Source organism: Chelonia mydas, chromosome 5, assembly GCF_015237465.2.
Source record: "Chelonia mydas isolate rCheMyd1 chromosome 5, rCheMyd1.pri.v2, whole genome shotgun sequence".
NCBI lineage: Eukaryota > Metazoa > Chordata > Testudines > Cheloniidae > Chelonia > Chelonia mydas.
Window position 1 is genome coordinate 50,406,285 of NC_051245.2, and position 26,692 is coordinate 50,432,976.

The 26,692-nt window shown below is 42.4% G+C and overlaps 1 protein-coding gene across 2 annotated transcripts in view; it reads left to right on the plus strand.

Annotated features, from left to right (window-relative positions):
• Positions 1-26,692, plus strand: part of RASGRF2 (Ras protein specific guanine nucleotide releasing factor 2) — a 209,433-nt gene that overhangs the window by 70,784 nt on the left and 111,957 nt on the right. For both annotated transcript variants that reach the window (XM_043547250.1, XM_037903168.2), the window contains exons 10-12: positions 8,713-8,873; positions 20,932-20,998; positions 22,020-22,156. In XM_043547250.1, the coding sequence (XP_043403185.1) occupies positions 8,713-8,873; positions 20,932-20,998; positions 22,020-22,156 (365 nt within the window). The remainder of the gene's footprint in view (positions 1-8,712; positions 8,874-20,931; positions 20,999-22,019; positions 22,157-26,692) is intronic.

A 26,692-nucleotide genomic window follows, 5' to 3' on the forward strand; every position in this document is an offset into this window, starting at 1 on the left:
TGAAACTTATTTTTTGTTAAACAACTAAATATTTTTAAGTGATTATCTCTGAATCATTAGCACCAAGCAAGCAGATCTTTATGCTGACCTAGAGCTCTGTAGTACAGGATTTTTGGCTTTTCATATGCATAAGCATCTTTGTAGTCCAAAAAAAGGTGATATTCAGGGAAACTTAAGAATGCAATTTAGGTGCATCCCTTAAAATTAAGACCAGTGGCCTGAGGTGTGGATTCACATTACACATTTTAGAACTAAATTTGACAGCTGTGAAAAGCACATAAGCCCTTTGAATATTGCTGTGTGTGTGTGTGTGTGTGTGTGTGTGTTTAATAAATTCTGGAAGTCTAATGTATTTTGTGTGTATAATATGTGGCCTTACCAAGTAAATAGGGATAATAATATCAAGGGATATTAAAGATAAAGATTCTTATTACAGCAGTCACTCTGAAATCTATGTAGGTTTTGGAAGGATTTTTCATAATTAAATATGGATGTTTGGCATAATTCTATGCTGTTGGTCCCAGGATATTAGAGACAAGGTGGGTGAGGTAATATCTTTTATTGGACCAACTTCTGTTGATGAGAGAGACCAGCTTCAAGTCTGGCAGAAGAAGAGCTCTGTATAAGCGCCAAAGCTTGTCTCTCTTACCAAGAGAAGCTGGTCCAATAAAAGATATTGCCTCACCCAACCTGCCTCTCTAAAAATGCTGTGTATGTAAATTTAGGGAAGTATCTGCAAGAAAAATATTAAACAAAATATACTGGACAAGAAGTTGTATCTTTCATTGTATCTAGTGCCAAAAACAGTTGTGAGACATGAACTTCCTTGACTGACACTAGTCTAAGTATTGTGTGAATTCATCCGATGAAGTGAGCTGTAGCTCACAAAAGCTTATGCTCAGATAAATTGGTTAGTCTCTAAGGTGCCATAAGTCCTCCTTTTCTTTTTGCGAATACAGACTAACACGGCTGCTACTCTGAAACCTGTATAAACCATGTTATTCTTCAGTGTACTTACAATATTTTGGTGTATATATCTGAATTATTTCATCTGTTTCATTAGTAATTGCTTATCTTGTTTTGTTTATATGCCTAGAAATTTGTCAATAAAAAGTAAATATAATAAACCTACCATGAGAAGAAGTCTTACTATATTTACTCATATGGTGTTTTTAATAAGAATTGAATATAACCCATCTTTTTTTTTTAAGTAAGCCAATGAAACCCTTTTTTTAAGTAAGCCAATGAAACCTCTATTTCTGGAGAAGAATAGTTATTCTGAAAACTGTGCATGATGCAAGAGAATTATCTCACCAAAGACTAGGTTCTGATCTCTGATCTGAAAGCTTACATCGTCGCGTATCTTGTAAAATCATCCGCTGTGCATGATATTGTACGGGATCAGAGATCAGAAATGAACTGTGGAAACAAAAACAAAAAAAACCCTCCTCATTTCTCTGTATCATTTGGTTTCCTGCTGTTCATGTCACAAAAATAGCCTGTAACAGTTGATGCTAATTGGGTCTTTGGTGGCAGTCTCAGCAGACAGACCAAGGACTGAACGGGTCTGGAGAATGAGCTAGCTTCTCAACCCGTAGAAGTGTTTCCTCTAGATCAATGCTGAATACATTTGCAGAGAAGCAAGAGGGAAACTTGTATTGATTCTGCTGGCACAATACTGTACAAGTTCTCTGGCTGTTGGCCACTGCTTCCAGTCTGGCACCTTTCTCTGCAGTCTGTCTCCCATTGTTGCCCTCTGCGTTGGTCTGTGTGGGCCTGCATGGAGACAGTCTTCATGGCACACAGAGGGGAAGAAGCTCCCCCATTCTATGGCTTCCATACACAGAACCACCAACAGACATAAGTGTTGGAGAAACCCTCGTTCAAGTCCTTTGTCCCAGGGTGAACATCACCTTTGTAGAATATAATACGCAATTTAGTTTACTAAAAGACATTTAAGGACATTCAGATTGGACCTGTGGATAGGTGTGGGAGTAAGGATAACTGGTTCCTGTTCCTATGTTTGCTGCTGCCACTTCCTTGCTATTGTAACTGTGACTTGCTATAGACTCTAGCACCTAGTGGGTCCCAATATGCATTCTGTCAGTGACTTCCACCTACAGGCTACTCCAATGCCCATTAACTGCTGTGCTCTTTCCAGGGCTCCCAGACTCCTTGCTTGAGATCCACTCCTCCCAACTGCCCAACTTCCTCTCTTGGCAATACTGTGGCAATTTATTTCTCCAGAGCAGGAGAAAGCAGAATTGCGTTTGTAAATCAGGCAACGGCAACAGCATGCAGACTTAAAGCTTCATTTTAAAAAGAAAAATATGTCTACACTATGAAATTAGGTCGATTTTATAGAAGTTGATTTTTAGAAATCGATTTTATACTGTCGATTGTGTATGACCCACTTAACCCATTAAGTCGGCAGAGTGCGTCCTCACTACCATAGATAGCATTGACTCACGAAGCGGTGCACTGTGGGAAGCTATCCCATTGGAATTCTGGGTTAAGTTCCCAATGCCTGATGGGGCAAAAACATTGTTGTGGGTGGTTTTGGGTACATGTCATCAGTCTCCCCTCTGTCCCTTCCTCCCTTCTTCCATGAAAGCAACTGCGAACAATCATTTAGCACCTTTTTTCCTGAGTTACCCATGCAGACACCATAGCATGGCAAGCATGGAGCCCGCTCAGCTCACCGCTGCTGTTGCGAGCATTGTAAACACCTCACGCATTATATTGCAGAATGTGCAGAACCTGGCTAAGAGACAGCAGCACAAGGATGATTGTCAGGAGGACATGGACACAGACATTCCTGAAAGCATGGGATGTGGCAATTGGGACATCATGGTGGCAGTGGGGCTGGTTGATACAGTGGAACGCCGATTCTGGGCCCGGCAAACAAGCACAGACTGGTGGGACCGCATAATCTTGCAGATCTTCCCAGTGGTTGCGAAACTTTCACATATGTAAGGCCACTTTCCTAGAACTCTGTGAGTTGCTTTCCCCCATCTGGAAGCACAGGAATACCAAGACGAGAGCTTCCCTGACAGTTGAGAAATGAGTGGCAATAGCCCTGTGGAAGCTTGCAACACCTGACTGCTACTGGTCGGTCGGGAATCAATTTGGAGTGGGCAAATCTACCGTGGGGACTGCTGTGATTCAAGTAGCCAGTGCAATCACTGACGTTCTGCTATCAAGGATAGTGACTCTGGGAAATGTGCAGGTCATAGTGGATGGCTTTGCTGCAATGGGTTTCCCTAACTGTGGTGGGGTGATAGACGGAACGCATATCTCTATCTTGGCACTGGAACACCTTGCCAACCAGTACATAAACCACAAGGGGTACTTCTCAATGGTGCTGCAAGCACTGGTGGATCACAAGGGACGTTTCACCAGCATCAACGTCGGATGGCTGGGAAAGGTGCATGATGCTCGCAGCTTTAGGAACTCCAGGCTGTTTGAACAGCTGCAAGAAGGGACTTACTTCCCAGATTAGAAAATTACTGTTCAGGATGTTGAAATGCCAATAGTTATCCTTGGAGACCCAGCCTACCCCTTGCTCCCATGGCTCATGAAGCTATACACAGGCAGCCTGGACAGTAGTAAGGAGAAGTTCAACTATAGGCTGAGCAAGTGCAGAATGTTGGTAGAATGTACCTTTGGACATTTAAAAGCTCACTGGCGCTGTTTGCTGACTAGGTTAGACCTCAACGCAACCAATATTCCCACTGTTATTACTGCTTGCTGTGTGCTCCATAATATAGTAGAGTATATAGAGTAAGGGGGAGACATTTATGATGGGGTGGGAGGTTGAAGCAAATTGCCTGGCTGCCAATTTTGAACAGCCAGACACCAGGGTGATTAGAAGAGCACAGGTAGGCGTGCTACATATCAGAGAGGCTTTGAAAACCAGTTTCATGACTGGCCAGGCTACGGTGTGACAGTTGTGTGTGTTTCTCCTTGATGCAAACCCGCCCCCTTTGTTGATTTTAATTCCCTGTAAGCCAACCACCCTCCCCACTTCAATCACAGCTGGTAAAGGGTATAAAGTCACTATTGTTTTGAAACCATGCATTCTTTCTTTATTAATTAAAAAAAAAGGGAGATAACTGATAAGGTAGCCCAGGTGGGGTAGGGGGGAAGGAGGGAAGGACAAGGGCACATTACTTATTGTAGCCACACTACAAATCAAAACTGTTTGAATGACAGCTTTCTGTTGCTTGGGCCATCCTCTGGAGTGGAGTGGCTGAGTGCCTGGAGCCTTCCCCCCTGCATTCTTGGGCATCTGGCTGAGGAGGATATGGAACTTAGGGAGGACGGCAGGCAGTTGTACAGTGGATGCAGCAGCAGTCTGTGCACTTGTTGGCTTTCCTGCAGCTCCACCAGATGCCTGAGCATGTCCGTTTGCTCCCCCATTAGTCTCAGCATTGCGTCCTGCCTCTTCTCATCATGCTCACTTAATGCTTTCCTGGACTCTGCCACTGAATGCCTCCATGCATTCAGCTGTGTCCTATCAGTATGGGAGGACTGCATGAGCTTGGAAACATGTCATCATGAGTGTGTTTTTTTCGCCTTCTAATCTGTGATAACCTCAGGGATGGAGATGATAGGGGGAGCATAGAAACATTTGCACCTGCAGGGGGATAAAAAGGGAGAGTAAAATTTAAGATGACACATTTCTGAGAACAAAAGGGAGACCCTTTCACAGTGAATCAAGCAATTCACAGCAGACAGCACATGTGGTTTAGGTACAAGGTCTCATTTTGCCTTTTATATTGAGCGCCTGCCAGTATGGTGACACATCACACATGGCAACAGAATTCGGTTTCCAGGCAGCCATGGTAAGCCAAAAGCACGTGGGTTTGGCTTCTAATGCCTTCATAACATGTAGGAATGTTTTCAAACTGCAGCTTCCTCCTTTCCCATACCAAGCAATGCTGGTTGGGTTTGCCATTTAAAAGGAGGGGCTGTGGTTTTCGGGTGGATGTGCAGCACACACCTCCCTCCACCCCTCTGCAAGGCTATTTGGGATGATCCTTCACCCGTCCCCCTGCCACATGGCTATGGGAAGATCCCTTTGAGCCAAGCGCAAACAGCGCAGCATGAACGGGGTCCTTTTATTGTTCCCTTACAAAAATTCCCTTATTTCAACCAGGTGACCATGAATGATATCACTCTCCTGAGGCTAAACACAGAAAGATAAAGACTGAATGTTGCTTGAATGCAATGAAAATCCAGGACCTTCGCTGCCATGCTTTGTACTGCAATGATTCCAGACTACTTGCTACTGGCTTGGCGTGGTAAAGTGTCCTACTGTGGAGGAAGAAATAAGGCAGCCCTCCCCAGAAACCTTCTGCAAAGGCTCTCAGAGTACCTCCAGGAGAGCTTCTGGAGATATCACTGGAGGATTCCCGCTTCATCCCCAGACACGTTAACAGTAGTTGTACTAGCCACGGAGGCATCCCAAGTCTTCAGGGCAACTCAAACATTAAACACTATTGCTTTTAAACCCTGTACTGTAGTTACAAATATGCACTCACCATAGGTGCCTTCTCCACCTTCAGGGTAGAGGATCCTGCCGTGGGAGGGTATTGGCTCCAGGGTGATGAAAAGGTCCTGGCTGCCGGGGAGAACCGATTCACCACTTGTCTGCTCCACATTCTCCTCCTCCTCCTCATCTACAAAATCCTTCTCCGTGTTGCATGAGACTCCCCCCTTGCAAGTGTCCACAGACAGTGGTGGGGTAGTGGTAGGGTCCCCCCCTAGAATGGCATGCAGCTGATCATAGCAGCATGTATGGGGCTCTGACCCAGAGTGACCGTTTGCCTCCTTTGTCTTTTGGTAGGCTTGCCTGAGCTCCTTGAGTTTCATGCGGCACTGCTGTGTGTCCCTGTTGTAGTCTCTGTCCATCATGCCCTGTGCGATTTTGGCATATATATTAGCATTTCTTCTTTTTGATCGGAGTTCTGCCTGCACAGATTCTTCTCCCCATGGAGCAATGAGATCCAGTGTCCCATTTGGTCTATGCTGGAGCTCGTTTGCGATTCTGGGGGGACTGCATGGTCACCTGTGCTGCTGAGCTTGCCATACTGACCCAAACAGGAAATTAAATTCAAAAGTTCCCGGGGCTTTTCCTGTGTACCTGGCTAGTGCATCAGAGTTGAAAATGCTGTCCAGAGCAGTCACATCGGAGCACTCTGGGATAGCTCCTGGAGGCCAGTAACGTTGATTTGCGTCCGCACTACCCCAAATTTGACCCAACAAGGTCGATTTTAGCACTACTCCCCTTGCCGGGGAGGAGTACAGAAGTTGATTTTAAGAGCCCTTTAGGTTGACGGAATGGGGTTGCTTGTGCAGATGCATTCATTATAAAACCGACCTAACGCAGCTAAATTTGATCTAATCCTGTAGTGTAGACCAGGGCTTAGTTTGTCCTGAATTGCAGATATTTTGTTAAGATAATATTTTGGCAATACCAAACCATTTAGTTCAAGTATTTCTGGTTAAAATACCCAGGATTGATCTGAAAATTCTATAGAAGCATGCCACTGTATTAATTTGGGTTAATGAGTGTTCCAAAATTAGCATCACTTGTTACAATAAGGAGCTGTCCCAATATGTGTTTTTGTTTTTTCCCCCCTTAAGAGGAAATCTGTAGTGGGAATATGTGGCAAACAGATGCTCAGCTCCTGTTGTTAATAGGAATTCACCAAACAGAAAACCCCAAAAGAAATTGGCCTCTTTGCTGGATGGGAACCATAGAGTATGTGCTGGGGAACTGACTCAATATATGATTAATATTAGATTGTTTATTTAATCCAGCAAAGTAAGTTCACACAGTAACTTTTATATTTATATAATAACATTTCATATTTCTGCAGGAACACAACTTGGCATTAACAAATACTCTATCTTCAGCCCATCTTGGCATTATTAAATACTGTACTACTCAAAGAGTTGTACCATATCATCCGCAAAAAATGAGTATTTCTAAACCCCTTTGTGAATATGAATACTTCTTTAAGCAAAGTGATAACAGAAAAAGTATTAACCCTAATGTAGTTGCTTCTGCCCCAGGCAGAATACGGATAAGATGAATACTACTATTAAATCCTAACCTGAATTTTAGGAGCTAAGAAGAACATGTTATAAGCTCTGGAATGGAAAGTCCTTCAAAATTTTTTAACTTCAAGCAAAGCCTTGCATAGTGTTTTGGAAGGTAATGGTGGAAGGTGTCAGGGAGTGAATGTCCAAATTGACACACAAAGCTGGTCTTCTTAGTAGCTTTTCAGCTGGACAGATAGGCAGTTTTGTTTGCCAGAAAAAAAGGCCACAATTTTTTTGCTCAGAATTCTAGATGAATCTGCAAAACGTTTCATGAAACTAAAAAATGCTTCTGCAAAACTTCAGAAAGTTGGACTTTATTCCAGTTTTTTATTGCAATGGTGAGAATTTTGTCATACCCCTCTAGTTTAAACATAAAATAGGCATTAGTGAATACAGTTCTGTCTTTTACCAGTGTGTATTTGACTATGCCTGTTTATAGAAGCTTTTTATATATCATTATGTCTAAAATTAATGTAAAATGTGTATTTGGAGAAGGTAAGTATTCAGCTAAATTTTATGTAAACTGAACATTGCTTTCTCAGTAAGACATTTGTTTTCCATTTATATATTGTTTATTAACTTAACATTTTATACATGAAGAGTGAACAAGATGATTTTCCTTCTAATATAATGTAATGAATTTTAAGCTAATATTCATTAACTAAGCGGATAAACTTTTGAAAATTCCTTTCAGGAAATGTGTGTAGACTTTGGGTCAGATACTGCTCTCAGATACACATAAGGAGTTGTACATTTGACCCATAAGAAAAAATTTGACCCCCATAAAGGTCACAAATGGGTGACACAAATGGTGGTGTAAGTTGGGTGTCTCATGAAAATTGGTCAGAAAACAGGTTAAAGATGGTGTAAGTGGCATAGTAATGTAACTTACCAATGTGACATTTTGTGGTGATCTGATTCAGATGCTGGTGTAACAGGATACAGTCTCCATTGAATTCAATGGTAGTTGTGTCTGCAGACAGTAGGCTTCAGTTTGGCCCAGGAGGGCTGAGAATTGTGTAAAGTAAACTAAAGGAGAAGAAGCCCATCTTAGTTACACTCCTCTGTCACTTGCTTTTTCAACTGTACCATATCCCTACACTCTTCCATCTCCTTGATGTGTAAATTACTCATTTTGCAAAGATACTAAATATCAAAATTAGTGAAAATTGTGCTACATTGCCACCTAATCTCCATTATCTGACCAAGTGACACATGATATGTAACTTAAACTACCCATGGATTTTTCCAAGAAACCTCCCTGGCAGGAGCACAAGTATTACTGCAGGTTGGATTTGGCTGAATGTGGCCCTAATGTGAGTAAAGAAATAGGGTTGCAATTATTGTTGGTATAAAGAGGTACAACTTTTTCCTGAATTTGATCTAGGGAGTGAAAACCAATCTAGAGGGTTAAAAAAAATAAAAAAATAAAAAATTAATAGTCTCTGTTCTAAGAGCAAGGTATCGCTGCACTCCTGTGGGAGTTAATGACTTGCATGAATGCTTTTTATATATAGCACAGAATAGACTGCCTGTTACATTAACGCTTATTAAATAGTTTTATAATTACAGCAAATTCTTCATTTTTGTAATCACCAGGTTCTCTTATTCAAGTCCCTTCAGTTGAGAGGGGGAAACTTAGTAAAGTTCGCCTGGGATCATTGTCTTTGAAAAAAGAAGGAGAAAGACAATGCTTCTTATTTACAAAACACTTTTTAATTTGTACAAGAAGTTCAGGAGGAAAACTGCATCTGCTTAAGGTACAGAATTTACATAACTATCTCATTTACAAGCCAGATGGTTAAAGTATAGAAAATTGAGGGCAATAAATATTTTAACTTATCACTGTCTGTGAAATTTCAGTATCTCATGGTATTATGGTTTAAAATGTGAGGATTTTCATATGCTGCAGTAAAGAAAACTGCGATAATGCACATTAATTGACTGAAATACTCTCCCATTGTTATGTAGGTAGAAAATAATAGTGATTCAGTTTGAAGTGTATGTTAGTCTCTCTAAAAGACATTTAATTAAAATTATGAACTGGCCAGTGAAAAATAACAAGGTGACATTTATTGCAGGAAAGGCTTAGACAATTGCATATGCATAGAATGTTAATAAACTCAACCCTCTTCACCCTAGAATGAAAAGATGCTAATTATCTGCATGTCCTTCTCTCTGCCACTGTATTCATGTTACGCAGCACAGTATGCGTAATGGTGTATATAAAATATAGGAATATAAATTTATATGTTCCCTGCCCTTAGCCTCACCTGGGCAAAACTTTTGAGAACAGAGGCCATGATTACTAGCTTCTAGTTCAAGAGACTCTCCCATCTGAAACTGTGACACTGAAAACAAGCATTCCAGGCATTGTAGCTCAGGTGCATCATGAAAATGTGCTAAAGCTGCAAATAGTCTGGTGCACCTCAGGTTTCCAGGCACACACCTAAATTTTCCCCCAGTTGATCCCTGCAGAATGTTTCCCAGGGAAATGTAGACCTCCTCCTCCCACACACTGATATTCTTTCCAGATAGGCTAGTGTGACTTGGGAGAAAAATTTAATTCCATCCCAAATAAAATCAGGTCATGAGATTCACCCTGAATGTGTGAGTGAGGGTCACTGACTTCCTAGGGCCTGAAACATAAAAAAAAATAAAAATAAAAACATAAGAATGGCCATTCTGGGGGAGACCAATGCTCCTTCTACCCGGCATTCTGTTTTCTGACAGTGGCTAATAGCAGAGGTTTCAAGTGGAATGAACAGAATAGGGCAATCATCAAGTAATCCAGCTCCTGTTGTCCAGTTTCAGCGTTTGGCCGTCAGAGGGTTAGGGACACTCAGATCATGGGGTTGCATACCTGACCATCTTGGCTAATAGCCACTGATGGACCTATCCTCCATGAACTTATCTAATTCTTTTTTGAACCAGTTATAACTTTTGGCCTTCACAACATCCCCTGGTTCACAACATCCCCTGGAATTCCACAGGTTGACTGCGTTATGTGAAGAAATACTTCTTTTAAATCTGCTGCCTATTAATTTCATTGGGTGACCCTTGGCTCTTGTGTTATGTGAAGGATATTCCCTATTCACTTAATCCACCCCATTCATGATTTTATACGCCTCTATCATCTCCCTGCTTAGTCGTCTCTTTTTCTTCCTGAACAGTTCGTCTTTTTAATCTCTCCTCATCTGGAAGCTGTTTGATACCCTTCATAATTTTTGTTGCCCTTCTCTGTAATTTTATATAGTGGCATTATGATATTTTCTCTCTTATCTCTCCCTTTCCTAGTGGTTTCTAACATTGTTAGCTTTTTTGACTGCCGTTGCACATTGAGTGGGTATTTTCAGAGAACTATCCACGATGACTTCAGTTTGTCTCTATTGAGTGGTAACAGCTAATTGAGACCCCATCATTTTGTATGTATAGTTGGGATTATGTTTTCCAATATGCATTACTTTGCATTTATCAGCATTGAATTGCATCTGCCATTTTGTTGCTCAGCCACCCAGTTTTGTGAGATCCCTTTGTAACTCTTCGCAGTCTGCTTTGGACTTAACTATCTTGAGTAATTTGATATCGTCTGCAAACTTTGCCACCTCACTGTACATCCAGATCATTTATGAATTTGTTAAACAGTACCGGTCCCAGTACAGATCCCAGGGGAACACTGCTATTTACCTCTCTCCATTGTGAAAATGGACCATTTATTCTTACCCTTTGTTTCCTATCTTTTAACCAGTTATTGATCCATGAGAGGACCTACCGTCTTATCACATGACTATTAGTTTGCTTAAGAGCCTTTGGTGTGGGACCTTGTCAAAGGTTTTCTGAAAGTACACTGTATCCACTGGATCACACTTGTCCACAAGTTTGTTGACCCCCTCAAAGAATTCTAATACATTGGTGAGGCATGATTTCCCTTTAAGAAAGCTATGTTGACTCTTCCCCAACTTATCATGTTTCTCTAAGAGTCTGATAATTTTCTTATTTACCATAGTTTCAACCAGTCTGCCTGGTGCTGTATTTAGGCTTACTGGGCTGTAATTGATGAAGTGAGCTGTAGCTCACGAAAGCTTATGCTCAAATAAATTGGTTAGTCTCTAAGGTGCCACAAGTACTCCTTTTCTTTTTGTGAATACAGACTAACATGGCTGTTACTCTGAAACCAGGATTACCTCTGTAACCTTTGTTAAAAATTGGCATCACATTAGCTATCTGCCAGTCATACAGTACAGAAGCTGATTTAAGTGATAGGTTACATACCAGTTAGTGGCTTTGCAATTTTATATTTGAGTTCCTTCAAAACCCTTGGGTGAATACCATCTGGTACTGGTGACCTATTACTGTTTAGTTTATCATTTTGTTCCTGAACCTCCCCTACTGACACTTTAGTTTGGGACAGTTCCTCAGATTTGTAACCTAAAAGAATGGCTCAGGTGTAGGAATCTCCCTCTCCTCCTCTGCAATGAAGACTGGTGCAAAGAATTCATTTAGCTTCTTTGCAACAGCCTTGTCTTTCTTGAGTGCTCCTTTAGCACTTTGATCATCCAATGGCCCCACTGATTGTTTAACAGCTTCCCTGTTTTTGGTGTATGTAAAAAAATGTTGCAGTTACTTTTTGTGTCTTTTGCTAGATTGCTCTTCAAATTCTTTTTTGGCCTTCCTAATTATAATTCTACACTTGACTTGCCAGAGTTTATATTCCTGTTTATTTTCCTCACTAGGATTTGACTTCCAATTTTTAACAGATGTCTTTTTGTCTCTAACAGCCTCTTTCACTCAGTTGTTTAGCCGTGGTGGCAATGGCATACATTTAGTTTGAGCCTCTGTTATGGTGTTTTTAAAGTTTCCATGCTACTTGCAGCCGTTTCACTCTTGTGACTCATCCTTTTAATTTCTGTTTAACTAGCTTCCTCATTTTTGAGTATTTTCCCTTTTGGAAATTAAATGATGCTGTGGTGGGTTTCTTTGGTATTCTCCCCTACAAGAATGTTAAATTTAATTGTATTATGGTCACTATTACTGAGTGGTTCAGTTATATTCACCTCTTGGACCACATCCTATGTGCCATTTAGGATTAAATCAAGAATTGCCTCTCTCCTTGTGCATTCCAGGACTAACTGCTCCAAGAAGCAGTCATTAATGCTGTCTAAAATTTTATCGCTTCATCCTGTCCTGAGGTGACATATACCCAGTCAATATGAGGATAGCTGAAATCCCCCATTATTATTGGGTTTTCTGTTTTTGTAGTGTGACAAAGTTCCTCCTCTACCTTGGTGGGTCTTGCGCTTATTGGCAGATTTGCTTGCCTTGGAGCTTCACGGCAGCCCTCAGATTGGCCGTTTTCGTGAACCCACAGTCCAGGTCAACTCCTCCTGTGTCTGACCAGGAGTTGAGAGGTTTAGGGGGAACCCGGGCCCGCCCTCTACTCCAGGTTCCAGCCCAGGGCCCTGTGGAATGCAGCTGTCTAGAGTGCCTCCCGGAACAGCTGTGCGACAGCTACAACTCCCTGGGCTACTTCTCCATGGCCTCCCCCCAACACCTTCTTTATCCTCACCATAGGACCTTCCTCCTGGTGTCTGATAATGCTTGTACTCCTCAGTCCTCCAACAGTATGCGTTCTCACTCTCAGCTCCTAGCGCCTCTTGCTCCCAGCTCCTTACACGCACACCACAAACTGAAGTGAGCTCCTTTTTAAACCCAGGAGCCCTGATTAGCCTGCCTTAATTGATTCTAGCAGCGTCTTGATTGGCTGCAGGTGTTCTAATCAGCCTGACTTAATTGTCTCCAGAAGGTTCCTGATCGTTCTGGAACCTTCTCTGTTATATTACTCAGGGAAAAGGGACCTACTTAACCTGGGGCTAATATATCTGCCTTCTATTACTCTCCTGTAGCCATCTGGCCCGACCCTGTCACAGTAGCCTCTCTAATCTCTCTGAGCATTCCACAATCACCATCATCATCCTGGTTAGGTTGTTGGTAGTATCTTACTGCTTTACTCTGATTTTTCAAGTGTGAAATTTCTATCCATAGAGGCTATGGTGCAGTTTGATTCATTTAAGATTTTTACTATATTTGACTCTATCCTTTCTTTCACACATATGCCATTCCCCCATGGGCATGACCTACTCTGTCATTCCTATATATTTTGCATTCTGGTATTACTGTGTTCCTTTGATTGTCATCATTCCACCAAGTTTCTAGGATGCCTATTATATCAACATCCTCATTTAATACCAGGCACTCAAGTGCACCCATCTTAGCATTTAGACTTCTAGCATAGTGTACAAGTACTTATAAAATTTGTCAATATTTAGTTGTCTGCCTTCATGTGATGTAATAGAATGGGACTCTTTTTTGTTGACTGTTTCTCTTCAGTTCCTACCTGTACTTTATCAAATTCTATCCTGTCCTCTTTACTAGGCTCTATAATATCCCCTTTAATAAATCCTCCCCTGGTGATGTCTCTGTCCAAACCACATGCTCCTCTGCACCTGTCTGTTTTCCCCAGCCCTTAGTTTAAAAACTCCTCTCTGACCTAGTTTACATGCCAGCAACCTGGTTCCATTTTCGTTTAGGTGGAGCCTATGCTTCCTGCATAGGCCCTTCCTTTCCCAAAACATTCTCCACTTCCTAGTAATCCCTTCTCTGAACATCACCATTTCAGCCATGCATGGAGACCCTGCAGTTCTGCCTGTCTAACTGGCCCTGCACATGGATCTGGAAGCATTTCAGAGAATTCTACTATGGAGGTTCTGGACTTTACTCTCTTATCTAGCAGCCTAAATTTTGGCCTCTGGGACCTCCCTCTCCTACCTTTACCTATGTCAATGGTACCTACATGTACCACAACCACTGGCTCATCCCAGCACTGCACATAAGTCTGCCTAGATGTCTTAAGAGATCTGCAACCTTTGCACCTGGGAAGCAATTTACCATGCAGTTTTCCCAGTCATCACAAACCCAGCTATCTATATTTCTAATGACTGAATCCCCCATTACTATTACCTGTCTCTTCCTAATAACTGAGATTCCCTCCCCTGGAGAGGTATACTCAGAGTGAGAGGATACCATGACATCATCTGGAAAGAAAAGTCCCATATAAGAGATTGTTTCCCTCCAGTCCAGTCTGATGTTCTCCTTCCCCAAGACTTTCATCCTCTTCAACACCACAGAGGCTGCCAGACTGCTCTATTGTGTCCCAGAAAGTCCCATCTATGTTCTTCTCTGTTTCCCTTAGGTCCTCCAGTTCAGCCACTCTAGTCTCAAGAGCCTGTAAATAAATAGCACCTGTCCCTTTTTTAAAGGGTCACTGTGAATTTGATTTTTTTTTTACTTGATTTAAAAAAATCCATTTTCTGCCCTTCAAAAGAAATGTAGTTGTTTTGCTGGTCCCCTGCTGTGTTTCAATAAGGGTCTTTTATGCAGGCCCAGTAGCAGTAACACCAAGATTAGTGCCTCTACACCCTCCTCTCTCACTATGGTATGTACATTCCTCTTCTTTCTATATGATTAAGCTTTGCTGCAGCTGTTCCTGATGAACAGTGTGAAAGAGCCTGGGGAAGAGTGTGTATGAGGTTTCCCCCCATCCCAGATCAGTGCATGAAAGGGACCATCAAAAAAAACCCACTGGAACAAATCTTGGTCTGATGCAGAGTGTAAGCAAATGAAAAACAGGGAAATATTTTTCTCTAATCTTTTTCAGTTACTGTCAATTTAGAGCTACCTGCAACAGCAGCAGGTCCAAAAATTTCAGATGGAAATGTGATTTTCCAAATCAACAGTGTCTCTTTTAAACAGGGTGAAAATATCATTCTTCATCCAGTCCCTAGAGAGGGAGCAAGAATGGGCTCTGCTTTTTCTAGCAGACTCTTAAACCTTTATTGCCAAAATAAGAGGAATTTCTTCTTCAGGTGCTTGCTCATATTGATTCCATTCTAGGTGTATGCGTGCCGACGTGTACAGTTGTCAGAGACTTTTGCCTTAGTGGTATCCGTAGGGCTGGCTCTGGCGCCCCCTTGAGTGCTGCACTCCTGCGTCGGAATATCAGGCGCCGCCAGCCCTACACCCTCTCAGTTCCTTCTTACCACCTGTGGTGGTAGATTGGAGCGCCTCTTTCCCTTACTTCGCAAGTCGTCAGTGTCCCCCCCACCCCACTCCTTGAACCTTGTGTTCCAGCTGTAAATAGTTTGTTTATAGTAGATTAGTTAGTAAGTAGCTGTTAAGTACTGTGTCAGTTAGGGTCCTGGCAGGGACTTTCACCCAGGTGGGGCATGCCCCAGTCTCTGAGTTTTCAGCCCTTCAACAGACCTATACCTGTTAATGACCTGCATGGTAGCTGTCTGAAGTGCCTGGGGGAAACCCATGTTAAAGAGAAGTGTCACATCTGTAAGAACTTTCATCCCAGGATACAGAAAGAACACGACATTCGCTTAAGGGCCCTCCGTATGGAGGCCACTCTTCGCCCAGCATGGGAGCCGGCCCACCCAGACACAACACCCAGCACTTTGGCCTTGGTGCCTAGCACACCCCCGGCATCTGGCTCTTCCCAGCACCGATCCCCTTTGCCGGTGCCCAAGATGAAGAATGAGAAGAGGGACCCAGCACCAAGCAAGTCAGACCAAGGGCATTGGGCAGAGGACCCTGCTTGGCCGCCCACCCACACCAGAGCAGCAAGGGGGCATGCCCCTGGGAGACCTACTACCCCCTCTAAGGGATCCACCACTGACTCCAGTGAGTGGTAAGGGGACCCAGGCTGATGGCGCAGTCAATGCCCTCTCAGTTCCCAGTGCCCAGAAAGCAACATACTCTCCTGCTGCAGCTGGCACTGCGTGCGGCGATGGACCTGGCGAAGTGTCCCTACGAGGGCAAGCCAGCTGTGAAGGCCTCCCAGAAGGTGAATGAGTGCTGCTGGTCTCTGCAGCCAAGGCAGAATCCTTTGTTGCTGTGTCCTGGGTCCAGGTCACTAGTTCACCACTACAGGTCACAGGCACCGCACTCCTGGGCCTCACCCTTCGCGCCGGGCCTCACCCAGAGGGAGGTGCTGGTTGGCACCGGTTGTCTTCGCCCTGACAGTCACTGTCTCTGACACCTCAGGGACACTCGCTAACACAGTAGCGCGCCCCCTTCTCTGGCACCAGTCAGACCATTCGAGGCACCGGTCAACCATGGTGATGGTTAGCTGCCAGACCCAGGCGTCGACGGCCCTGCCCTGGTCATCGGAGGAGGATTTCTCCGACATGGAGAGGGATTTTCACCCCTAGCCAAGAGAGCACCATTGTGACTGGGCTCTGGAGGGTGCATCCACCACAGCGATGCTGACCTGGCAGCAGGGCCAGTGGCCAATGCAATGGCCATACTGGAATGCCTGGGGCATGCTGATAATGCTGATGCCCCTGTCTCACCAGCCCTTGGTTGCCACATCCGACAAACCCCAATCAGCACCGGCGGCACTGGGTTCACTGCAGGAAGCGCAGGCGGGTGCTGTTGTGGAGCAAAAGGTGCCCACCCTGCAGGGGATGATGCCCCAGGCCCTTCCCCCAGTGGTTCAGTCGTCCTCCTCTCCAGACGAGGCGGTGGCGGGGCCCTCCTGTGCTAGCCCACTAGATGACTTTAAGGAGCACCAATCCCTGCTCCGATGGGTGGCCGCCAATTTAGCCCTTGAGGTGGAAGAGATGGCAGTGCAATTGGACACGTTGATCAATGTGCTCTCCACATCCACCCTCGCATGTGTTGCACTCCCGGTGCACAAAGAGATCCTGAACATCGTCATAGCCCACTGGCAAACCCCGTCCTCCATCCCACCCACTTCAAAGAGGGCCAAGAAAAAATATTTTATCCCCACCAACAGGTTCGAATACTTATATACCCACCTGCCCCCGGGGTCATTGGTCATGTCAGCGGCAAATGAAAAGGACAGGCAGGGGCCTGCCAATTCCACCCCCAAGAATAAAGAAACCAAGAGACTGGACCTTTTTGGAAGAAAAATTTATTCCACTGTCAGTCTCCAGTTCCAGGTAGTGAACCACCAGGCCCTTTTGGGGTGTTATAATTTTAACCTGTGGGCCATTCAGGCCGCCCCCACCGCCAAAGCCTGGGCAGCCTCAGCAGGGATCTATAAGGAGAAGGGACACTGGGTTCAGTCTCCGCCGCCCTTCCTCCTCCTGCTCACCTGCACAACCTGGTTCAGCGAAACACCATAGGGGCCAGAAGCGGGCTTTTAGAGATGTGCTCGAGAGCAACACCCCAGTCGCTTCCCTGGATCTGCCCCATCTTTTCCACACCCATCTCCATCCCTACCGTTCAGCCTGGTCAAGAGTCACCTCGGACTATTGGTGCTAGAAATTGTCGCTGGGCTACACCCTTCAGTTTTTGGCCACCCCACCTCCTACTCACCCTCTTCCCCATCCCTCTTCAGGTACCCTTCTCATAAGCAACTCCTCATTGAGGAGGTAAACAACCTCCTGCAACTGGGAGTGGTGGAGGAGGTCCCTCAGGAAATGCGGCGGAAAGGTTTCTACTCCTGCTATTTCCTGATTCCAAAGGCAAAAGGGGGCCTACGTCCCATTCTGGACCTGCAATGACTCAACAAGTACCTCATTTGAAGTTTCGCGTGGTATCTCTGGCCTGCATCAGACCCTCCCTGGATCTGGGAGACTGGTATGCTGTTCTCAACTTGAAAGACACTTATTTCCATATCTCTGTCTTCCAAGGACGCAGACAGTTCTTCCATTTTATGGTGGGCCAGTGCCATTTCCAGTTCATGACACTCCCCTTTGTCCTCTCCTGAGCCCCGCAGGTCTTTACAAAATGCATGGCCCCAGCAGCAGCTTATCTGAGGCGTCGGGGGATCCAGGTCAATCCTTATCTCGAAGATTGGCTCATCAGGGGCAGATTGCGGGATCACGTACAGAGCAGCCTCGATCTGGTATGGATCACATGCTGTGACCTGGGCCTGTTAGCGAACGAAAAGAAATTGACTCTCGTACCAGTGCAATGGATAGAGTTTATTGGGGCAGTTCACAATTCCATGTGGGCCAGGGCATTCCTTCTGGAGACCTGTTTCTGAGCCATGTCGGACACAATCTCCTATGTGAGGGGCCACCTGCTCACCACTGCCCGCACTTGCCTAAGGCTGCTAGGCCACATGGCTGCTTGTACTTACATGGTCCGTCATGCCTGGCTCTACCTCCGGATGATGCAGGTGTGGTTGGCGTCAGTCTACATCCCCAAAGGGCATGACCTGGACTAGGTAGTCAAGGTCCTGGACCACATCCAGGTGTCACTGGCATGGACTCTGCATCCAGGTGGCTGGACCCTGCATCAGTGTTGCAGGGAGTCCCCTTCGTGGTCCTGTTCCCATCACTGATTCTGGTGTCTGATGCCTCGGACCTAGGGTGGGGAGCCCACCGGGGCGAACTCAGTACACAGGGCTTCTGGTCAGGGGTTGACCACTCCCTCCACATAAATGTCAGGGAGTTCAGAGCAATTTGCCCAGCCTGGCCTGCTAGGCTTTTTGGTCCCAGTTACAAGGCAAAGTGGTTCAAGTCTTGATGGACACCACCTCCATGATGTTTTATATCAACAAGCAGGGCGGAGCCAGGTCATCAGCCCTCTGCCAGGAAGCCCTCAGACTATGGGACTTTTGTGTGCAGCATTGCATTCATCTCATGGAAGCACAAGAGCAAGCACTCGAAGAAGAAAAAACGGTCACCTACCTTTTGTAACTGTTGTTCTTCGAGATGTGTTGCTCATGCCCATTCCATTACCCACCCTCCTACCCCTCTGTCGGGGTTGCTGGCAAGAAGGAACTGAGTAGGGACTGCGGTGCCTGATATATCGACAGATGAGCGCAGCACTCAAGGGGGCACCACAGCTGGCCCTACGGATACTGCTAAGGCAAAAGGCAAAAAACCGTGCACATGGGCACACGCACACCTAGAATGGAATGGACATTAGCAACATATCTTGAAGAACAACAATTACAAAAAGTTGGTAACTGTTTTTATTTAAATCCACGTTTGTGGGCTTGTTGCCACCCTCTTGGGGTCACCAGAAAGCCAACTAATTGGCCAAGATGTCAAACCCCTTAGCCCCTAACAGAGAAACAAAGGAGGGATATGAGAGGATGAAAGGTCAGATGCCAAGAAAGCCCCAGCTAACTTCATGGGATCATTCCCCTGGTCACAGCATGCCCAGTATCATTGCAGGCAGGAATTCTCATTTCCTTCTTTTTTTCCCCCAATTTTGCAACATAAAAGCTTCAAAAATAGACTCCAACAAGAAACTGCTGAGCTTGAATTAATATGCAAACTAGACACCATTAACTTGGGTTCGAACAGAGACTGGGAGTGGCTGGGTCGTTACACATATTGAATCTATTTCCCCATGTTAAGTATCCTCACACCTTCTTGTCAACTGTCTAAGTGGGCCATCTTGATTATCACTACAAAAGTTTTTTTTCTCCTGCTGATAATAGCTCATCTTAATTAGCCTCTTACAGTTTGTATGGCAACTTCCACCTTCTCTGTATGTATGTATGTATCTATCTATATCTATCTTCTTACTATATGTTCCATTCTATGCATCCGATGAAGTGGGCTGTAGCCCATGAAAGCTTATGCTCAAATAAATTTGTTAGTCTCTAAGGTGCCACAAGTACTCCTGTTCTTTCATTTCCTTCTGGTAGGTATATTAGAACTGCTGCAGTCTGTATAATGTTCAGTGTGTGTTTGGTATTCTTATAAACTGTTTACATATTTGAATCCAAGAGGTTGAATTCTGAAGTCCCTTTTCAGCCAAAACTCTCAGTGAAAACAAGTTCCTAAATGGTACTCTCTAGTTTGAATTTGTTGGGGTTAGAGACAGTGTCAAATACTTATGTAAACTGGTGCCGAACTTTCCTCTCCTTGTTTAGTAGAGGTGTCAACCAATCCACTTCAGTAGAATTTCCAAGGGGTAATTTACAGAACTGGATTAAAACTAATTTAAAGAAAAATCAATTCTGCTTTCCTGCAGCAGCATACTCTACTGTATTGAACTTCTTAATAAATCTATAATTAAATTGCATGGGACACAATCAAGCTTTTATGGAGTGGGTTGGGTTTAGTCAGAGGCAAAGCATCACACTTAAATAAGTATGTTCAAATTGGGGGGACAGTTTGCACTGATTTACACACAATGGGGAATCTTTTTCGTGGGGTACTATGGGGCATAAACTGGAGCAAACTTTAGCTCTGAATGTTTATTCAAACTAATCAGAAAGACATTGGTTAGAAATGTTGCAAGAACAAGATTTCTTAGATTTCTAGTATTTTTTGGTTTCATATGGGTCAGAAATAATGAAATCCATCTCTTCTGTAGGTACTTTCACTTTCCATCACAGCAGAAACCACAAAGGGAGGAGTCACACAAACAGTACAGTACTGTAGAATGTAAACTAAACTTAGTGGAGCCTCATCAAAAGTCCTCCGTTAATCTGATTCAGACTTTTCAGGAGTTTGATTATATCATCCAATTGATCTAACTGTGCTGGGATAAATTAGAGAGAGGGAAAGGCAACAGCAATTTCTGTAAGAGTGAATATGTAATTGATTTATTTTAGTGTGGAAAATCCCATTATACATTATATTTTCTTTCCCCCTCCTGTTTCTGACGACGTTCTCTTTTCTTGAAAAACCTGTGTGTCCTAAACTCTCAAATTAAAGGGTCTTTCTAAAATTAAATTCTAAGGAATCTTAAAAATAACTTTAATGGGAAGGGTTATTTCCCCTCCCCCAGAGTACTGAAAAATTGTCTTTGTTTCCATAGACAGGGGGTGTTCTCTCTTTAATAGAGTGCACGCTGATTGAGGAGCCAGATGTGAGTGATGATGATTGTAAGTTGCTTTAAGCTGTTTATATAATTAGAGCTCCGAAGCAGCTTTTAAAAAAAAAAGTGTTACCCTTTATTTGTCAGCACAGCAAATGATATGTTTTACGTTTTCATTAAGTCTGAGAAGTAGTGTTAAAACCTGCATGTAAAAACTCTGTTAAAAATGTGTGTTTTGTTCTTGCTGATGATAAGATTTCAAGTAAATAGTTGAACCAGTGTAACAAATTATTTTCTGATTTTTGGGTGGAAATTCACACTTGAGGATCTTAACTGAACAAAATCCTGGCTTGAAAGAAGACAGGGATAATTACGTTTCTCAAAGCTTAGGGGGAGGTGAAAGAGTTGGCTGAGCTTGTGGAAAATTTTGTTCTGGATCCTGTAAATTGTAACTGCCATCTTGTTCAAATTAAGTAACAAAGTATATTACCAAAAAGAAAAGGAGGACTTGTGGCACCTTAGAGACTAACCAATTTATTTGAAAATGAGCTTTCGTGAGCTACAGCTCACTTCATCGGACGAAAGCTCATGCTCAAATAAATTGGTTAGTCTCTAAGGTGCCACAAGTCCTCCTTTTCTTTTTGCGAATACAGACTAACACGGCTGTTACTCTGAAAAGTATATTACCGTGCTTTTTTAAATTGTCTATTCACTTTGGTTCCAATCCCACAGATTAGGAACAGGGTGAACTTTGAGTGTAAGAATAGTTCTGTAAAGTTCAATGATACTTCTCATGTGCTGAAAGTATAAAACGCATGGAGAAATATATGTAGGATTAGGGCCTTATTTAGTAATTTGGAAAGTGTAATAATTCACAGCAGCACCCATTCATTAGTATTCATGTATTCATGTTTCCCAAACTTTTCTTGTACGTGATGTACGTGAAAATGTGGACACTGCTTTGGAGGGTAGGTTGTTGTTTGGCAGAGGGAGATTTAAAATACTTTTTAGTATAAATGTAAATAGTACTTTCTTTGACATATGGCTTTTAAATCACAACTGCTTGTTTTTTCCCCCGGATTATGAAGTAAAAGGTTCTGGGCAAGTGTTTGGTCACCTTGATTTCAAGATTGTGGTTGAACCTACCGATGCTCCTCCTTATACTGTGGTACTGTTAGCTCCTTCGCGACAGGAAAAAGCTGCGTGGACAAGTGATATAAGTCAGGTAACTTATGTTTTTCCTTATTTTTTTTCGGTTTGTTTCTTACCGATAACATCTGTTGCTGTGTGTTTCAAACTAATCTCAAGGAGCTTTTGCCTTTTTCCAGGGTTTACTTGTTAGGATGAATACATAAGAAACCAAGTCTTTGCCTATTTTTACAGAGATTTTACACTTTGCTTTGTAAAGATTCATTAGTGTAAGGCAGAAAGGTGTTTTGCAAGACATGTGGTTAGGAATGTGGAGTAGGCAGATGAATAACCCATGTAACATAACTGGCATTCATTTTTACTAGTTGTTAATATGTACCTTAGTGGACTTCTCTCTCGATTTAAAAAGAAGAGTCAGCCCTGTTAATTTTTGGTACTGCTAATTGCTATCTGCAATCTAAATGAAAAATCATTTATTTGTGACTCTTGAATCAGGAGGAAAATGTCTCCATTCCATTTCCATCTCATGCTATGTATATGTATCATATTCCATAGAGTAAGAGAATAAGATTAACTTGGTTTTCCCCCCCACATTGATAAGAAAATTAGATGAATGGATATAATACACAAGTAAGAAATATGATAGCTTGCAGGTGATTCACTTTGTTGTGAATGAGTGAAAATGAAAAAGCATTAAAATATTTTAATGGTGTGGACATCATTTAAAAAGATCATTATAATTTTACATCTCGGAAACTTGTTAAACAAAGAATTGCTAGAAACCTTTTAGGGGAAGAGGTTGAATACACAGCAAGAGTTTGCACTATACCATATCTGAACGTAGCCATAGGATTTACCTTTGATGATTGCATATAAAAATATGAAATGACAATTTGGACTAGTGCCAGAGTCCTGACTTAGAGCTCTATCAGCCCTCTGTTAATCAGAAGGAATAACTGATTAGCGATCACCGTAAAGGCAAGTTTCAGTCTGGAATTTGATGCTCTCCTATAGTAACATTTCTGGTAAGTGAATCTAATACATTTGAAATTGCTTTTTTTTAAAAAAAGAAACCCTCTGCATTTTTTTGGTCTGGATAAACAGTTTTGGAATAAAATAAATAAGATGGTAGATAAAATTTTGAAAAGCACCTACATGACTTAGGAGCCTAGGTTTCATTGGAAGTCAAGTAGCATTTAAACTTCCAAATGTCTAACTCATTTACATGCTTTTGAAAATTTTATCCAGAGTTCTTACACTGGATGAATAATGATAAAGTAAAAATATATAGCTATAATATTGACCTTTTTTTTCAATTTCAAGAGCCAAATGTTTAAAACTATAAATTCAAAGGCCCTTTTAATGGCAGCTTTGTGTAGCAGCAAAAAGACCTCATCTGAAAAATCACATGCATTGCTGGGATTGGTATAATTGCTTTAAAGCAGCAGTGCAGTCTCAGGACCACACATTCATATTTGCCTTTTTGGTTTGGTGTAGTGGAAGAGATAATAAATAAAGAATCCCAGGGAGAATGCCATGAAACTCCCACTAAGTTACAAGTTTTGGATGAAAATTGAATAATAAGAATTGCCAAATCGGATCAGACTAGTAGGGCTTCTTGACCAGTTTCTTGTCCCTGACAGGGCTCAGGACCAGCTGCATAGAAACCCTGTACTAGACAATTATTGAGTAAACTGCCCAATAAGTGATTTTTCCTCTTAACCCACTACTACTACTCTGAAGGAGGGCATAGGGGCCATACGAATGGAAAGGTAAACAATAAGAATCTTATTATTTCAGATGTGTGCATTTAATTAGGTCTGCAAAAATGTGCAGAGCTTGGCACTCAAATGAGCACTTTTTTACTGAGTTGCCATTAGTGCACATGATTAGTCTAGTTGTGTGCATAATCATGGGTATTGCACTTATAAATAAGGTGTGCAAATGCACACACACAACTTTAATTTTAGACCCTGAATTTTACTTTAGTGATTGGATGACCTTCAACAAATAAAGGAAATCAAAATGTATTCAGAAAGAAGAGCAAGTATGAGGAAATGAGTTGTTGGCAAATGCCATTGTTATATAGTTATCCACTCTACGGTTGCCACGGACAAGTTACTGAGCAAAAAATTAGCAATAATATAAGTCTTAGAAATCACAGAATCGGGAAGAAAAATTCACTCCTTCCATATTAACTACAGTTCCTGATTCTTTGTATCCTTAAATAACTTTCGCATACAGTATTTGTGGTGAGAACTGTTAGCAATTTTCTTTCACCTTTTACCTCAGCCAGCACTGATCTGAAGCATTGGTGTCTGTGTTTTTTCTCAACAGTGTATTTTAAGTCTTGGGTTTTTTTATTATAGCATTGCCCTCTCCTGTCCTGTTTTGACAGTCTGGGCGGTGAACCCAGGCTACCAAGACTCTGAACCAGCAACAACTGTAATATTTAAAATCTTGTTGTACCCAGTTTGTCCTATGTGGAAGAAATGAGATCCATTAATTTATTTTCAGCCTGTCTTTTTGTGGAGTTAAAGAGCTTATTTAACTGATGGGTCTTTCCCAACTTCTGTATCCTAGGGAAGAGAAAGAGTGTGAATATAGCTTATTCTTCTCTGCTTTGCCTTTGTGCTGAAGTAAACATTCATAGACTTTTTCCTACATTTTTATGTATCTCAAGAGAATGCCCAAACACATCTTGTAAATTGTTGCTAGAAGGGCAAAGTCAAAGAATATGACAATTGTAATTATACATAACCATCACTGCCAAGCTTTATGTAACAAATGTCCTTCCTAAATAATAATAATAATAATGAATAATAAATTAATAGTAGGATGTGGTAAGTCCACCACAGATAAGGGGTGAAATGAAATGGAGGTTCCCAATTCTAGGAGTAGAAAAACTTAGAAAGTTCTAGTTCTGATTGGACTTGGACTTTGATGAAAATTTGTTGGTGATACTAGAAATTGCAGAAAGCCAAGCACTGTTGCAACAATGTGGAAATGGCAATTTATAAAAAGGTTGACAGTGTGTTTTAATACTATACTGAGCTACCTTATTATCAGTTTTTATTACTTTATGTATCACAGTACAGAACCTACAGCTCTCTGAAATGAAAAGCCCAATTGTGCTTGCCTTGCTTATATGAGTAGTCCCACTGAAGGGAATCAAGTGAGTAAAGCTAGCAGAATTTGACATAAAGGGATGAATTCAGCTATTACCCCAGGATAAATTTGGTTTAACTGAACTGACTGGTGAAACTAGGACAGAATTAGGTCCCAGATTTGTACTGAGTTTTAATACTGTAATGGGAAAAAACATCACTTCTGAATTTGTACATATTCATCTTAGTCTGACAGTGTCATCATTGACTTTTGACTTTAGAGCCATTACAGTAATACAATTATGAAATCTGTGAATGTAAAATAAGAATTGGACGCTAGTGGTTTGTTCAGAATATATTTCAGGATTTTGGTAAAACACTTAGCATGAAATCTTGATCCCATTAAAGTCAATGGAAAGACTCCCAATGACTTTCAGTGTGCTAGGCTTTTACCCTTAGAATTAGTAGCATAACAATTTACTGTATATTTTTGACATGCAAGTGGCCTAAGATTATTTGTTTCAGTTTGTTATTCAAGTTCTGTTTGTGTTTTTTCCTTACCTGGTTCCCAGTGATCATAGGTAGTCTAATAATCACAGAGAAATTAATTTTGTGCAATGTTTTAAGAAACAAATTTTTCTCATGAAAAATATGCCTTGTTAAAATGAGCTAGTTCTGCTTGCATCTTTGTTAGTGCTGAGGAATACTGCCCTTTTCCTACTGAACCTCTTGCCTTATGGTCATATATCCAGGGCCAGCGTTAGGAAAAATGGTGTCCTGGGCGAATTTGTGTTTTGGTGCTGCTGGCCCCTGCTGCCTCCCCAGGCTTCCCCCCATTGCCCCCAGACCCCACTGCCTCTCTCACCACCATTGCCCCGAGCTCCCTTCTGTGACCTTGCACCCCAAGCCTGCCCTGCTTCTTGCCTCTTGACCATGGCACCCTGGGCAGTCGCCCACGTTGCCCACCCGTAAAGCCAGCACTGCCTACATCACAGCTGTCATCTTTCCAGCTAAGGACTGGAAGTGTCTACCTGTGGAGACTGTCAATACCACTCCTTAATTGGCTAGAGGGGTCATGGATGAATTGTCTGAGGCACTTTCACCCCAGGAGCTAAAAAGGCGGCTGCTGCAACACCTCCAACTCTTGCTAATCTGGACAGGAAAAACACGGTTATTTCCATTAACTATATTACATTTTTGTATTTTTAATAACCCATTTGATAAAACCAGTACTGGAACGTTGACTGGATTATACCCTGTAGTTGGACTTTTCAAATCACAACAAAAAGCTAATATACAAATAATGCAGTTTATACATATGTGGATATGGTATTCATAGATTTTAAGGCCAGACAAGGCCATTATTATCAACTAGTCTGACCTCCAGCATAACACAGGCCATTTGTTATAAGATATTTCAAAGCCAGTACTTATATTCATTGTGCTTCCATTCAGTTCAATGTATATTACCATGAAGGAGTAATATATATATATACTTATGGCAC